The sequence below is a fragment of the Plectropomus leopardus genome, chromosome 18, assembly GCF_008729295.1.
Source record: "Plectropomus leopardus isolate mb chromosome 18, YSFRI_Pleo_2.0, whole genome shotgun sequence".
NCBI lineage: Eukaryota > Metazoa > Chordata > Actinopteri > Perciformes > Serranidae > Plectropomus > Plectropomus leopardus.
In genome coordinates this window covers 19,019,570-19,037,085 of record NC_056480.1, presented here as the reverse complement: position 1 = coordinate 19,037,085, position 17,516 = coordinate 19,019,570, and the positions used below count along the sequence as shown (strand labels likewise).

General features: G+C 42.4%; 1 protein-coding gene across 4 annotated transcripts in view; it reads right to left on the bottom strand.

Moving 5' to 3' along the window:
• The window catches only part of nfyc (nuclear transcription factor Y, gamma), a 30,481-nt gene extending 13,384 nt beyond the window's left edge, over positions 1 to 17,097 (bottom strand). For 2 of the 4 annotated variants that reach the window (XM_042506145.1, XM_042506147.1), the window contains exons 1-4: positions 16,998 to 17,097; positions 4,341 to 4,450; positions 4,125 to 4,196; positions 1,235 to 1,348 (exon numbers count right to left, since the gene is read on the bottom strand). In XM_042506145.1, the coding sequence (XP_042362079.1) occupies positions 1,235 to 1,348; positions 4,125 to 4,196; positions 4,341 to 4,439 (285 nt within the window). In that variant the 5' untranslated portion in view covers positions 4,440 to 4,450; positions 16,998 to 17,097. The remainder of the gene's footprint in view (positions 1 to 1,234; positions 1,349 to 4,124; positions 4,197 to 4,340; positions 4,451 to 16,997) is intronic. The other 2 variants (XM_042506146.1, XM_042506148.1) reach the window with 1 other exon arrangement.
• Positions 17,098 to 17,516: the final 419 nt, after the last annotated feature.

The window sequence follows — 17,516 nt, the reverse complement described above, 5'->3', positions numbered from 1 at the left end:
AGGTTTACCATGAATTAAATGCGTCATCTGTGGTGTAAAATGTAATTAACATGTAAACCTGTACAGTAAATGAGGTTTCTATTTAAAGCAAGCAGCGACTTCTAACACCTGAGAGTTTCATGCTAAAAAAAGGACTCAGAGACAAAGATAAGCCAAGACAACAGCAAAGTGAACTCACTTCCAAAGTAGGTCTTCAATATAAGACTCTTCCAAGACTAGCTACGATGAGAGCGATTACACTGCCCTTATTTCCAGCCTCTTTTTCTACCTGCGTTGGCATACACACACATAACCATGGGCTGCTAATCTCTCAAAGGTATGTGAATGGATAAAGTGGACTTAAGGGCTTTCATGTTCTGCTCCACAGTTTTCCCCTCTTGACATCCAGGTGAGACTCTTGTCTGATTTTCCCCAACAGTTCCCATCAGCGCTCTAATGTTCTCTGCTTCCCTTTCCCCCCCCCTCACATCATTCCAGAGTCCATCTTATTCAACTTTGGGACAGCAGAGCAGGCAAAATGGCACCAGAGGGAAAAGTGGGTCATCTACACCCGCCTGGCTTTGCTTTCAAAGTCAATGGAGGGATAGTACTCAAGGGGATGCTGGTATGGGGCCTCTGCTTGTTTACGTACACAGGCGCTCAGACAAGAGTGAATAGAAAGCAACAAACCAAAAAGACACCCCAATGATGCAGGGGTTTGGGAGGGAGTCGCAGAGAAAACGGTGGTAGAAATATGCAGATGGAAGAAAGAGGTAACGTATTTATTATAATAGATAGATGTGACAATTCAACAAATAGGGTGGAAAGAGGGAAACTCCCAGGCCACAATGCCTACGTAAGCAGCACACGTGCATCGTGGAACTTTTTTTTTTTTGGCACCTGTGTTAACAGGTTAGAGCAGCCACGCTGCCCACGTAAGTAGTGTTAAGGGTCGGAAATTAGCATCAGCCAAATGCTGGTAAAATATGCAAATGACTGCTAGATTTGTGTCACTCACCAGACAAAAAAAAAAACAATCTACTCAGTGGCTCATAGATTTTGACTTTTGACACAACACTTTTGAGCCAACACTGCATGCGTGCACGCCACAGAAATTCAATGTAGCAAGTTTGGCCTGGGTTTAAGAAGACAGGAAGAAAGTGGTCAAAAAATGATCATGGTAAAACGTACGAGGAGGATGTAAGGGAAAGGCTGACAAGAGCAGAGTTCACAGGTCTCTGTGAGCATGTCTGACCTGTAGCGTGCGTCTTTTGTTGTCCTCAGTGTGGATCCACGCTCTGAGGGTGAGCTCTGTGATGAAGATCTGAGCTGCCTTGGCAAACAGGACCGGAGCCTCTGCACTGATCATCTGCACAGAGAAGATGGGAGTTACTCCTGCTTAAATGCACCAACAAGACTTTATTAACATCAATCACACATTAACTATGACATGGATCATTAAGTAACATATGGCTGGATCACATTCATATGTGTTACAAAATCAGAAACAAATGCACCCATAATAATAAATTCATATTCAAATGTGTCAGCTCAAAATACTGCTCAAACAGAACTATATTGTTCAGCAGGAGAATGTCATCATTATTCACCAAAACACTTGAACATTTCTATTCTTTTCATCCCAGCTGTGAGTTACCTTCAAACCTTTGTTTGTCCCTGACAACAACTCTTCAGTTGTAAAATCTCTGCTCTGCAGGCCTCTAGTGGTAAATTGCTTCGCCTCACACTCCACTTCTTCAAACTGAGTGGCTCTGAACTGTCAGACCAAGCCACACGGTAATTGGTTAAGTAGTATGTGGACATGAATGTGAAGCACAACTATACAAGGTGGACAATACTAATAACACAATACCACTCACATGTACACATGCAGTGAAAACTGCTGTGTCAGGACTGACAGAAAGGTCCTGTCTTCAGATATGTTAGTGATCCTGATCTCTTTACCACTTTAAGCTACAGCTTAACTAACTGGATAGTGCTCTTGACACGACACATTCAAGCCTAGACACACACACACGCACACACACACACACACACACACACACACACACACACACACACACACACACACACACACACACGCGCGCACGCGCACACACACGCGCACCAAGGCTTTCTCTTTAGAGAACGATGAACCTGATAACCTGGTGTAATGGGGGTAAAATAGTGCAAATGACAAATGTTAGGAGATCAGTAGGTTCCTATGAATTAATCCTGCCTACACATGCCCCTAAAACTACAGTATCCTTAGCCAATCTGAGAGTCTGGTACTGGTGTCAAGGTGTATTTTTAAGTGATTGCTATCAGTTATGATGTGACCAATAAAATTCAGACCAATTTTACTTTTTTTCTCCCATTGGCTGTTTAAGATAAACCCAGGGTATAAACAGGTATCCAAAATTAAATTGAATGCTTTTTAAGACCCTTTCAAGATGATTTTTAGTCAAATTTAAAACTGATTTTTGATATTTCTTATTTAGACTTTGCAGGTGAGAATAAAGGTTTGTATTATATATGTAGTCCCATGCAGAAGTACATTTTATATGGAAATATGGGTATCAGAGTGAGTTAGGCAATCTACATTTAAACAGTTAGTGCAAATATAAAGTAAAAAGACAGTATTAGGTTTAGTAGTAGGTTTAACAATTTGTAACATCAGATATGTGAACTTTAAGTCACAAAAGCTTGCCTCATTCAACAAAAATAAATTAAAAGCGAGATAAATACAATTACAAAAATACAAAAAAAATGTGTGGGGAAATGAGCTATAAAAATCGATTTTAAGATCGTACCATTTAATTACTTTTAAGGCCTCATATTCATAAAACTGAATTTAAGACCACAACTTGTGGCTCATCTTGGAAACAAGTTGTGTTGTAGCAATGTGTTTTCAAAAGCCAACTAGCGGCTAAAATCTCTGCAATGTGGAGCCACAGTAAAAGACTGAGAGCATCTACAAAAAGCTTCACAAAGTGGCATTAACAGCTACTTGCCACACAATCAGTTTTGTAATTCCACTTAATGATGCTGTATGCACGCTGCTAATATGTTTTGATGCAAACCTATTTGATATAAATAATGGACTTCTTACCAACAAATACTGCTGCATGCAGAAGAGCTTATAATATTTTTCCATTATAAAATAAGTCCAACAGGCTACTCCGAGGCACTGAGTGGTCTGAGCACAAGAGGACACAGACCAACAACTTGATAGACACAAAATTAGAGAAAAAATATTGGTCAGGCTTTGAGGTATTAAATTAATCAAACTTTTATCCAAATTGGAAGTTAAATCGGAAATGTATTTTACCAAGCCTGAATTTGCAGTAGCTGCTGTCATGTATGTGCATGCATCCGAACATTAATGCATTCACACAGCCTCACAAACAATAACAGGTAAAAGTAACAGCGTCAAATCAAAGTCTATGTAAAAGGGACCACAGGCAGGAGGGAATCATGGGTGGGACAGGAGGGACGTTTTGACCACGTGTTGTGTGTGCGACCCACTGCAGGAGATTTAAAAAGCAGCTAGCAGCAGTTGGCAGCTCTCTCAAAGAAGAGGGACAGCGGCCAAAAATGTTCACAAATTGGGAAAACAATGAGGTCCGAGCTTACCCTCTGAGAAGAGGATGAGATCAACCACCATATATATATGAGACAGTAAATGATTGTTATTGCCATGTTAATGCCATTGTTTTTGTTTAGAAAGTGCTGACACCACAATTTATGTGTCACAACAGAGGTTGATGCTGTTGTGTTAAACGTCACATTTCTTTTGCTTCTTAGATGCCGGCATGCTGTCTAAGATCACACGCTGGAGCAGCATGATGCTGCCGTTGTTTGGTACTGTATAAAATACAAAGGCGATGCAAAGATACTTCATAGCGTCCCTAGAGCTCAGTCTCTGTGTAAAAAAAGACTCTGTGGTCGCAGCTCAAAATCTGGTTCAAGCTATGAATAAAATTTTTTCCTTAATTCTACCTCTGTTATTTAAAATGACCACTATGCTAAATATGAATGAAAGGCTTTACCAAGTTTAATCGTGACATGGAAACATCATGATCCAAGAAACTACCAACAATTCACAATTGTCAAATGTTCAGTTATTTAGGCTGTCCTCTTACCTTGACATCCTCATCCAGCTTCATGATTTTCTTGATTCGGGCAAGAGGCAGCTCCTGCACACGGAAATCCTTCTAGAAATAATGGATGGGTGGTCAGTCAGAGATACACAATAAAGCACAAGAAAGTGTGTGCATGTTTGAACCCATGTAAAACCACTGAATCTTGGTATTAAGTTAGCTCGTATGTGTGTGTGTCTGTTTCAGTGGACAACGTACCACAGTCAGGTTCCTGATCTCCTCCATGACACGAGGCCAGAAGGACTGCAGGGTTTGCTGGGCATCGCTGCCCCCAGCTCCAAAAGCATCTGCGGACATCCTCTACCTTGCTGCATCGAGGAATGACAGGGGTGGAGAGAGATGGAAGCAAAAGTTTAATTATTAGGAAAAAAACAAAGACATGATGTTATGATTCAAAGACTCAGGACAGATCATTGAAAACGAGACACCAGGACACAGTGTCAGTCCAAGCCAGGCCTGTGCTGCCCAGAGCTCTTGCCGTGTGTCAGAACCACATGGCCTATAATTATAATACAGTGAGATCTAAAATAGAGCCCCAACGGGCTTCTATTCTTGTCTTTTGTGGGATGTTGACATGCCCAAGAACCCACCACCAGACTGACTGTACACTCCCTGATTATGAATGGCTCACCTTCGACACATAGCTGCAAACACAAGCATGTCATGTGCGAGTCAAACACTGCTGGTGACCCCACGCACTGAGGACAATAATGAAGCCACAAATCTAGGAGACACATGTGTGTTTGTGTCATGGAGAAACAATCTCCTGACAACAGCTGCATTCCCGTTACAACGATACACACACACACAGACACATGCTCACAAACTAACCAAAAGCTGCAAAGTGAAACAAACCAACTGTTACACACGCATGTAAAAGTCAGTGCTTATAAGGGGTCTGACGGTTTGAAAGAGGATCCAGCAGGTTACTATGGCATGTCAGGAATCTGCTGGGGGAATATTGGCCTGCCTGTCTGAGCATGCAGAGCTTGGAGTGTCTGATCGCACTCTTTCACTCTCTCCCTCTCTCCCTTTTCTCCCCACCTCAGTGAAAAGATTCGCCAGAAGGGAGAAGAAAAAGAAACACGGGGGGACAGAACAAGAGATGAGTGTGTGGAGCTACTCAAGAGAGACGGGGGTGTGTTTGTGTGTGTTGCTGAGGGAGGGGTAGTGCCTTGTCCAGTTCAGCATTAATCCAGCGCTGAGACAAAGTGCCAAAGGCTTTAACACGAGGAGGTAAGAGACAAACAGGGCCGCAGTCAGACTGCTGTGCAAACTAGCTATGTGGGTCAAACAAGACAGAAAGAGGGGGACGTGGAAGAAAAAGAGAGAGACATGACAGAACAAATAAAAAAAAGAGTGTTAGAGGAAAAGTGTGTGTGGGGGGGGGTCTCTCCTCTTTATCTTCTCTTTCTTCTTTCACTCGGGGCCAACAAGCATGAATGGCTCCAGCTCTGGTCCAGCTGACAGACCAATATAAAACAAAAGCTGGCCTTTCAAGCACTCCATCTAGTGTCTCCCGCCTTGCTGCGATGTTGTAGGGGATTGTTTTGACACTGGGACCACGTCAGCTTCTTTACTTGTACCATGTAAGTGAAGTTGTAAATATTTTACACTGGTAAATCACTTATCCAGAATCCAGGATTGATTTTTGACAGGAAAGATTGCTTCTCTGGCAGTTGTACGAGTTACTGAATAATACAGAAGCAGCACTGCTGCATCCTGTTCTGTCATTCAGTTTTTCGACAGAGAGTAGCCTAAATCAATGAGACAGAATGGCAGCAGGGGATGGCTTTATATAAATCAATCAGGCAGCTTGTAGCTATGGCATGCCAGGCTAGTGATTGACCTTGACAGTGTCTCCCCTTCTCTGTCTAACGCTCCAGTGTCCAGTTGCATTTCAAGGTTGATTGAAATCCTGCAGTCACTAGAACAATCCCAGCATTCCACGGGGCAGGAATGACTGATGGGAATTGTAGTTTTTCTCCTCTGCCTGATGGGTGAACTGACCTCTGTCAAGTCTTTCATGGCCTCTGTGTACTTTGCAGCACCATGACCATGCAAATATACTGAACAAAATAAGACAGGGATTTTTTTTTCAACTAAACAGCATTTCACCACCCCTATCAGCACTTGATCTTGTGACGATTTTGAACAAGACAACCTTGTTTATCTGCCAACGTGTGTTCTCTCTAGCCTGATAATAAATAACAATTAGTTATATATATTTTAAATTTAACAGCATTACAGACAACCACCAGGCTAATTATCATGGTAACAACACTGTGGCCCAGAGAAAAACTGCTAAGGATAAGAGTTCAAATAGAAAAAAGAAGTAAAACACACAGGCCACCCAAGCTCCTTCTGCTCTCACACATCTCTTAAACTCCTGTCTTTTCTTTTAAAACACCCTGAGAGAGAAAGAGCTGTTATTAAATCACACATACACCCCAACCCCCTCGCTCTGACCCCTTGACCTTCAATCTAAATACACAGCCACAGCGCACTAACCACAGCAGCAAGAGGAGGAGGGGGGGGCAGTCAATATGTGAGAAGAGGTGTGACGAGAGGCAAGCTGAAGCGTGAGAGGAGGAAAATGAACTTATGCGAGTAAGAAAAGAAGGCTGAGGTATCAACATGCCTTGAATGTCGCTAACTAGCTTTCTCTACCCACAGTACACCAATATCACAATATTTCCCAAGGCTTTATGTCAATGGAAAGTTAGCGTGGGAGTCTGCTGATGTCTGACACACAAGTGCAGAACATAATGTCTTCTGCTGACTTCTGCAACACCTTCTATGGTCCGGGTCTAGTCTAGTCAAACAAACACTCTGAGTGGGGCAATCTGCTGCACAAAGAAAATCAATTTCAAAACTCCCCGAAAGCTAATAAATGTCAGCGTTATAAAAGTTGTAAAAGGTCTGGAGGTTGATGCAGACAACGAGAGAAAGCCAGTGTTGAGATTGCTTATTTTATCTGCACTGATAAGTACTAGTTGCTTCTGTATTTCAGGTCTCTGATCTATAGTAAGCTTTGGAGTACTCCTTAAATGGAAATGAAAAGAATTTAAAGCTTGTTAGTTCAGTGCACTCCTTAACACGTATGGTCAGCACTGTAAGTCGCTCTAAATAAAGCATCTACAAACGTTGATGTGAGCTTTTTATTCGGGATAACACTGTGTCATTCTGTTGTAATGAACCTGACATCTCTGCTGTGTTGTTCTAAGCTGCCACTGTATTCTATATTAGGGTACATTGTGTTGTTTTGTACTGTGCATCTCTCCTCTCCTCTTCCCTGCGGCTCTGTTGTCCTTCATCAGGTCATTGAGACCGAGAGATGCCGGTGTTGGGTTTCCTACCAACTCTGCTGTGTGTGTGTGTCTTTGAGGACAAATGTGATGTCTGTGCTTTGTCGACACTGTCCAACACAGCAACTTCCTCCTATGGAGGATCTGCATCTCTCTTCCTGTCTCTTCTCCAGTACTTCCCATCTCTCTCTGTCACCCGTGGGTGTGCGTTTCTCTCTTGCTCTGTCTTACTTACTTTCACCTGATCCCTGTTCTTCCAACTTCTCAGAGAAAGTCAATGCTGCTCCACTTGCGGCAGCTGAATCAGCGCTAATGTTGTTCTGCCAGCCCAGTCCTGCATCTCTCCTTCTCATCCCTCCCTCCCCTCCCTCTCTCGCTAAACTGGCACGTCACATCAAGTGGCCACTCACAGCAGCATCAGCGACTAGCTCCTACTCTGACATCACACCACTTTATATGAGACTTCAATTCCTGTCCAAATAACCTAATAGCAGTCTAGGCAGAACACCGGAAAAACAACAAAATAATGTCACTTATACTTATGGCTATTCATTTATTTCTTTTAAATTAGTAATGAGTAAGGAAAAGGCAAACTTTCAGCATCAGACAATCAGACAATACAGTTTTTGGTTAAGGTTAAATGTTCTGTAGTTAATTGCCCCCTTAATGACTTGACAGTTGGTATAAATTGAGCCTAATTTTGCTGAGTGTAGTTGATAGGTAATGAGGCACAGCAGTTCAGGACAAACTGAAGGCCTATTTGAGGCAGAAGAGTGAACTTTTCCCTGAGGTGTTTTAGTATCACATTGTCATCGTACTGAAGAAGAGCTCATCTCATCGCAGATCGTTCCCTGAAGCACAGCTGACACTTCACATTGCAGCAGATGTGCGCTAAGAAGACTCGACCCACACAGAAGTAAAAGGGTATGTATTGTACAAAATTCAAGTTAAAAATGTGTTGCAAGTAGGGCTGCAACTGTGTAAGGTTTTCATGGTACAATAATCGCCTTGAACATGTCACAGTATCACGGTGCTACACTATTATCATTATCAGTTACAATGACCATTAAAAAAAGGAAATACGTTATTTTTTGGTTGAACAAACGCTTAAATGCTTGATTATAATTGAGACTGATTAAGACAAATTGAAGTTTGTGTAAAAAGTCTGATAGGCAGTCAAGGAGGAGAGGAGATGCACATCAGCAGGAGAGATTCTCCATTCAGTTGCCTTTTTTCAAAAAACATTTACACAGTATGTTAACCATTAATGTTACCGCTACAACCCTAGCATGTGTTATAATCTGCAAAAAGTGTGAATTTTGAACCTTGGTTACAGGGGAACTTAATCTCACAGCTGAGTGATATTACATTTAGTTTATGTCTGCTTTATCTATTTACTTTTATCAGTCCAACAGTGTGAAAATCTATGACGTTTCTTTTTTTTTAGAATATTATCACAAATAGATTGTTCTTGTCAGTGCATCAATTTTATGTGATATTATGGATTATATGACTGTAAAAGGCTGTATTTTAGAGTATTGGGAATTTAGTTAAAATATTGCGGCATAAATAATACCAGATAGTTTTAAAACTAACTTATTACTAACACCCTTTCAATTTCATATGACTGTTAGCCTATAACATGAAGACAGGTAAATGAAGAATTGACAAATGATAAAAGAAGGGGACAACAAAGAGGAAGAAATTATTTCTTTCCCCAATAATATGACATGCAACTTTATACATTGTTACTCTTCATGGTTGCTGAGAGTTCAAACATCAGGCTGTACAAAGAGCAAACAACATGGACCTGTTACAGCAATGTTTCACTATAAATGATGAAATCAACCGAAAGACGTTTTTTTGTGTAATGTAATACCAACTATTGGATGAATGCTGCTACACTGACATGTCTAGCAAGAGGTCAATCTTCCACATGCTGCTGTCTGAAACTGTCAATGATGCAGAGTGGGCAGTTTTATAGGAAGGTCACTAAAGGTTAAAGGTTTAAACTGGACTCATATGCAAAAAACAAATGCAACACAACATATGTTACTCTAAAACAGGATATATAATTGGACTACTTACCTAACAGTCAGTATGTCAGTTTTATTCTGATTTACTTTACCTGAATAGATGGCTTTTAATAAAACCTAGGTAACAATTGTCATACTGGCAAACATTCATTATAAATGAAGGCCATAAATCAAAGGGGCTGTATTACAAATCCTGAACAATTACAGCGTTCACTTTGATGAATCCAACCACAAATACCACACAGAAACAAACTGGCACAGTTACAGCATGCAGGGTAAATGATCTACTCAGGCAAAACAAAAAAACAAGAAGTTCCCAGCCAGGAATTACAGATTAACTACTGGGACATGCACAACATTTTCACAGATGTTGGTGCAAATGTTTTGTGATTAAAAAGAACAGACGGGGGTCAAAATGACGGACGCTCCTCGCTGTGACCTGCAGTGAAACATCCTTTTGGTATGGCTGGACCGAACAAGCCAACCAAACAGCCCGAGCAAACTTTGCCCTTGGTTCTGCTTCAAGCCAACTCCAGGAAGTGCTAGTCACTGATCTCCCAAGGTCATTCAACAGAGGAGAGAGAGAAACCAGAGAGGGTGGAGGGGGAGAGAGGGAGAGAGAGAGAGAGAGAGAGAGAGAGAGAGAGAGAGAGAGATGAAAGAGAAAAGGGGAGGGAAAGAGGGGAGGACAGAAAAGGACAGGTTTTTCAACTTTCACTGCAGCACTTAAGTGACCCCAGTGGTTCAGGCTGTGTACTTTGTAAGAAGCTTAATAAAAACATCACATACTGTACATATTAACTTTGTTATGTATCTCCCTTTGGGTTTCGCTTCCTCTCATCTCCCTCTACATGTTTCCTTCTCATTGCTGAAAGAGAGACTGCAGGAGCCAATCTCACATTCCTGTGACCTTCATCCAATGCTAGGCCCAGTCTCTGGCGTCAAAGTAGGCAGGGCTAAAGCTACCTGCACATTGCACGCTGAAACACAGCTGACTCCCCCCAGCTGCCCACACTGTCTTTGGTGACAGTGTACACATGTACAAGAAAAAAAAATAGGGGAGCAAGGGCAAAAGAGTAAACGCACAGCGGTAGTGGTCACCTTAGTGATAAGCTGAAAGGCCTAGCTATGTCTAAGTGCTTGGCGTGTTTCGTTTACTCTTTCCTTCTCCCGGTGTGCCTATGGTACAGTACGGGCCACAAATGATATTCAAATCTCATGCAGACAGCAGCCAACCCTGGGATTTGGCAGCAAGGGCTTCAACTTAAGAGTTATTTTTAGGTTCCCTCTCTCAATCTCTCGCACTCTCTCTTTCCCCATCGGGACTTTGTTTTGTCAAAGGCACCAATGGAAACTTTCAATTAGGGAGGAAGGGAGGGGAGAGAAAGGCAGTCGGAGGCAAGTGAGAGAAGAGGCGCCCTCCAAAGATTCCATCAGAAGAGATCAGATCAAACTATTAGCCTCCTCTGTCCCTGAAGCTGACAGGCTGACAGTCTGTCCCATCTGGGCGTCTGGCACTGTCGGGGTGGGGGCCTGGGGGGTCCTGAGGTCAATGAAACCAGCTGCACCTCCACCCCTGCGGACCCGTGACACCAAGAGCGACAACAACATGGACAGTTATCCTCTCAGAGTCCTCCATATACAGCAAATCTCTGTTCAACATGGATGCCATCTTTGCCTGTCGGCTCTGCGTCACTGTCTGGCACTAGCATGTAAACAAGGACGTCGGGGGGGGGACAGGGGTCCGGACCAGCACCATGAGGCACTGCGGCCACAGGCCCCCAGGACATCAACACCAAGACAGTGAAGAACATCTGAACACAGAGTCTGGCACTTAGAAGCAATCAATCACTGGGCACTGGGTAAGCGTTGACGTGTGGTGTGTGGTGTGTGTGTGTGTGTGTGTGTGTGTGTGTGTGTGTGTGTGTGTGTGTGCGCGCGCGCGTGTGTGTGTGTGTGCGCATGGTGGTCCAAAGTCAAACCACAACAAGTGACAGCCGAAAGCAGACAGACTTCACTCTACATTATAACTTCTAGAATTAAAAAAAAACAAAACACAAGAAGCATGCAGCATGAACAAGTCTCTTTTTCTACTAGTCTATTCTGCAAAAATCATCAATGATGTACTGAAGTGACAACTGAAGGACATGGATGAGACAAACACACACACACACATACACACACTGAGCGCACAACTCCAATCTTCCAAGGAGAGTACTACAGGACAGGCAAGGGAGGGGGGATCGAGGACGGCTGTAAAGGACAGACACTGTCTCATCACTGCAGAGCATGATGGAGAGCGAGACACCAAAAAGTGAGCTTTTCGGAAACTCAAAGCTTAACCAACTTGACAGGTCGATGTGTGTGTTTTCAGCAGTCAGACTTACCCCTGTGCCCTTCATGGTGAACGGTCTGCCCTGCTGGAGCACAGCAGAATAGAGGGAAACAGATAGCCCTGTTCAAGTCTCCTTGAGTGCAGCAGCGGCAGCAGGAAGAAGAGGCACAGAGGTTGACAGAAAAAGTCTCTCAAGCTCCTTCACTTCCTCCAGTCCCCTGATCGTATCAACAGACAAAAGGCACTCTGGCTCCACTGGACGGCTCTAAAAAGGCTCTCAGCCTGGACACACAGAAGAGCAAGCCCCCCTTCTTCTACCCCTCCCCCTTCTCTCTTCCACTCTCCCTTTACACATTGCCCCGTCTCCTTCAGCAGCCCCCCAACGTCCTCCTCCTGCCTAAACATACAGCCCCGTCTCTCCTGTTTCTCTTCTGACCAATTCACCCCAAGTCACTGACCTTCTCTCTTTCTCTGTCTTTTCTACTCTCTCACCCCTCTCCCTCTCTCTACCCAGTGACCCGTGCGTTTGTCTTTGAGCTGACCCCTGGCCCAGCGCAGAGAAGCGGGCGAGAGGGAATAGAAAGCCAGCACAGCAGCAGGCAACAGCGCAACAGCAGGCAAACAGTACAGCGGCACTCCCGACTCACAGACAAAAATCTCTAGCCTCCTTCCCCTTTAACATTCAAGAGTAATCAATCTAGCATGCTACATGATACTCAAACCCCGCCTCACACCCGGCTCCCGCCTCACTCTTGACACTTGCAACCAATGAGAGGACAATGTCCTCCTATGCCATTGGGCGCTGCACACACCAGTCAGCTCTGACACATCCCTTGCTCCTCCCCTTTCCTCCGCCCAACCCCCTTTTACCGACAGCCAACTTCCTGCTCTAAGTTACCTTGAGCTGCAGGATAGGGGTCAGGGAAAAGAAAAGAGGAAGAGAGAGTAGAGAGGAGAATAGGTAAAAAAGAGCAAATAAAGTTATGGAAAGCTGTTGAAGGAGTGCGTGAGGGTATGCTATTGGTGGCTTGCCTCGGCATTGTTTGTCCTCGGGCTGTCCCTGCCTCTCCTGCTGCTGAACGGATGAGAAAGGCTCCACGGGCTGCTCTCTGACAACTGCTCTCTGCTTATTTACAATGTCAAACTAAATGTCTCCCTCTGCCCCGCCTCCTCTCTGCTGCTACAGGCTGACAGCACAGTGATGCATGCAGCCACGCTGGCCCTCACTGGCTGGAACAAGTGTCAGTATGGATGCCGCATGTTGCATCCACATGATTTAAAGTACAAAAGCATACTAGGCAGACTCGCTGTCTCATACGTGTGCACAGGTAGACATGCACATCCACACACACGCACTCACACACACACACACACACATTTTGTCCTTGCTTTCTCATTCATCCCTGCACAGTCCTAGGTACACAGCACAAACATCTAGCCTCTAACCAGCCTACTTGTTATAATGAGATTCATTGTTCTGTTAATATTATGCTAGCAGAGGAAAAACTGTCTACATGCATGGCCACTAATTTTTCGCTTGGAATATGATTTAGTTGAGTTAGACTTTATTCACTAATTCTCATGACTCATGGGAACAATTAGTTATGCAACTAACCACAACATTAATCTAATATAAACCTTATTATGGGTGTCAATCAAATTTACACAAAAACTAATTACTGCAAAACAGATCATTGTGGTGCTTTAGTGCAATATGAACAAGAATCAGCTGACTGGTGAGCAACCACAGACGAGGGCAAGAAAAAACAGTGCATTTGATTCTCGTCCTATTTGTGGATAAACATGACTCAAGAGATATGGGTGAAAATCTGTAAACAAGGACATTGTTGTCTTGACCCCAAAAAACTACGCTCACAGCAACTTCCACAATTAAAACGTCATCAAAAAAAAACACGTCAGCAATGTCATACAATGCCCTTCTTGTTAACTCACTACTGGTTTAAGGTGCATTCTTTCTACACAGTAACCTTTACTTTAGAGCACCAAAGCATATTATGGCTGCCTGTGTATTTAATGGACCATCGACTGCATACTTCCACATCTAATATGCAAACTCATCAAGACATGTAAGCTTAGTGTGCCAAGAAGTGGCAAATTAAAAGTGTGTTAAAATAACATTTTGGCCGCAGTAGCCTTTCACTGACTACTTGTTTAAGGTGCAGTGGTATGTCCTGAAGCTTTAAGCTGCATATTACTGCAAATCCCGAGTGTAGCGAGGAACACAACGAGCTTAAGAGAGAGGGAAAGAGAGCAAAACCTGCCCCATCAATGAAAAACTTGGAGGGGGAGGGGAACCGGAAGGATGGAGAAGGACAGAGAGGAGAGTTGTTACAGGATGGGAGGGGCAGAACAAGTAGAGAGAGGGCGCGAGAACAAGATAGAGACTCAAGAGTAACAAAGCTAAATGTTCCCTTTTCTATTTTTGTGAGGAGCATGGGGACTAGAGCAGGTACTACAGCCACCCAGTTAATGATTAGAGCAGAGCTGCACAAATATTAATCTCTCCGGCAGTTCTCTCTGTAGATGTATTCTGGCTGCCCAAAATGCCTCAGTAATGACACCTGGCAAGGTCACCGTGCAAATGAGACCTTCCCATGACCTGTGCTGCCCGTAGCAGGGACATGTTTGCTCTCACTGACGCTGTTTAGAGATAAACATACACCAGCCAGACTATGGGTTTCATAAACACACAGAACCCTCAGGGTGGCCAGGCCAAGCTATGCATTCACCCAAAAAAATACAAAAATACATGCACACCTGCATAAATAAATGGTTTCCTGGATGACTTACACACGGGTTACACAGTTCCGAATAGTATGACCGACCCTCATCCAGTCGTGTTAAATATAACTGCTAGATTTCACATGCACAGAAAACAGTGAAGTAAAAACACAATTAACATACCTCTACTCGGTTTATAAAGAAAGCTACGCTGTGGGGCAGATTGCAAAGGTGTAACTTGTATGCACAGTATTCATCTCCACTGCTAACAATCGATAGAAACAGGGTTGTAAATTATCACCAGCCACCAGCAGAATGTAAGTTGCTGCTAGCTTCTCTTACCTGCCAAAAGAACCAAATGGAAATCTTTTGAGTGGCTGGTGGATTTTGAAATCCAAAAGCCAGAGTGGCAGGTGAACAAAAAAAGTGAACTTCCAACCCTGGCTAGTAAATGCCGAAGCACCTTTTAAATAGTTACATTCACTGGAGATATTGCAGAGACATTATGTTTGTTTTATATACATCTTTACAGGGTTCCCACAGGTCCTTGAAAACCTTAGCAGTTTGTGAATTTGATAGTAAAGGGGCCCTGAAAGTGTATGAAAACATACATAAATATGGGTCTTCGACAGTGCTTGAATTTATATAATTTGAGCAATAGAAGAAAATATTGTTCTTGGATAGTGGATATTGTCTGCTGTTACTGTAACATAACACAATTCAGAAGTATCCACACAAGGGCTAGGTAATATGGAGAAAATCATATATGACAGTATTTTTGACCAAATACCTCTATGTAAATATTGAAGGGTTGGCTATTAGTGCTATCACAAAATATTTATATAATTTTAGTTTGGATAATCATCAGTTATGTGGAGATAATGACCAAGTGGGTTAAAGGCAAATTTAAAAAAGCAGCTATAACAGTCTGGCATGTTCACTAAATTACATCACTTTACTAAGGCAGCCTCTTAAACCAGTAACAGACAAGTTATGATCATATGATATCCGGAACCAAAAACGATATGTATGATAAATAAATAAATAACGATGTGTTATGATAAATATAATAATGATATATTGCCCAGCCCTAGATCAGACATTCAAGCCTCTTTTTCTTTTCTTTTTTTTTTTGTAATTCTCTGTGAGCTTTATTTTTTCCCATTATAATTTTCCTCTGTATTATAATGGATTTATACTGACCAGTGTCTTGAACTATGTATTATTGGGTGCTTGAATTTGAGGGAATTGGGCCTGGAAAGTAATCTAAGAGTCATTGAATTTGTATGGTAAAACCTGTATGAAATGAGTGAATCTGAGATAGGCTAGAAGGGTTTATTTGATGACCATTGATTTTAAAAAAAACAACAACAAACCAGAATTAACACAAGTGCAACTTAATATTAGGTTATTTTTTTCTGACAATGTGGAATGATTAGAAGCCCTGCTTTCATTATCTTAGTATTTAAAGGTATGCACGTTCAGTTTATCAAGGACTGTTGCTTACATAAGGAAACAAAGACACACTTAAAACATGCATTTGGATCGCACAGTGTATTGGCATTGGGAGTGGAGAAACTTTGCTCTTTGTTGCTCTCTAGCTAGGACACTACAACATACATTACAAGCTTATTAGGACGAACAATACGGCTAGTAGGTGAGACTGAACCCAACACATCAGGCACACGTCAGTCAGTATTTAATTATCAGTGAGTCTACGGTCGCTAAAATGAACCGGAATATTAAAATACACTGTAGTGCTACACTGTGACCTATCGGCTGCAAAATACTTTGGACATAAACCTACAACAAACACACTTAGCACCGGCAGCTAACGGTATGATAATGCTGACCGTGACTTCGTGCTAACGTTAGTCAAGTAAATGTTAGCTAGTGGGAGATGCACACAGCGGTGACTGTTGTACAGCACCGTTGTGCATCGCAGTGTGTCTAATTTTAATCACCACTGGACAACGAGTCCTGCCATCGAGTGAAAGTTTGCAAAGCTTTCCAGCGCTAGGAAGAAGCAGCCTAACCAATAAAGACAACGTTTGGATCTGTCCTTCAGACCAATCAAACCTCGGACTAGATTCCACCAATCAAGGTTTTTAGGGGCTAAGTTCGTTCTGCAACTGACGCCATTCGGGCTCCAACAGAAATAGCCATTCCGTCTTTCAGTGATCCACACAAGAGCCAACATGGCGAACACAGAGCATCAGTTTCCTAACCACCCGTGATCCCTTCAGTGGGCCACCAATAAGCGCCTCAGAGAGCGGGGAGGGAAATGGCGCCTATGTTCATCTTCCAAAACAATCGTCTATTGGTCAAGAACAGCAAATGAAAAGAAGCGAAGTAATTGCTCCTACTTCCAGCCAACACGAGCGCCTTTCTTGTAAAGGTTAAACACACAAAGGAATTTTAATTTCTTACTCACTTTGTTTTACGGGTTCGAAGTGAAGTCCGGCTCAGCGTATTATTTATTTTATTTAGCTAGCAAGGAAATCAAGATGGCTGCTACTCGAACCGGAAAGAGTTGGATGTTTGGACGTGATGACGTAGCAGTTACGTTTCCTGAGCAACGGCGTTTGTCACCCACCGCTCTTAATGACATCAGAGACGTTACTGATTAAATTCGCTAAATTGAAAAGGATACGGGCCATAATGTGTATGTATATATATATATATATATAAAATAGGCCCCAAAATATTAGTAACAGTTAAACACAAGTGAAATGGTCAAATTAAAAATTATTTATTTTTTTTAGATTTTGAATTGTGGTGTTAAAATATTAGGTTTCAGCAATTAGTCAAAAGAATATTTTATTCTTATGTAATTATATGTAATTAGTATGTATACTATATATTATATTATTATATATATACATATATAATATGTTAAGAATGGTGAAATTTAAGGGAGTATATTATTCAAGTATAACTATGAACAAAAATA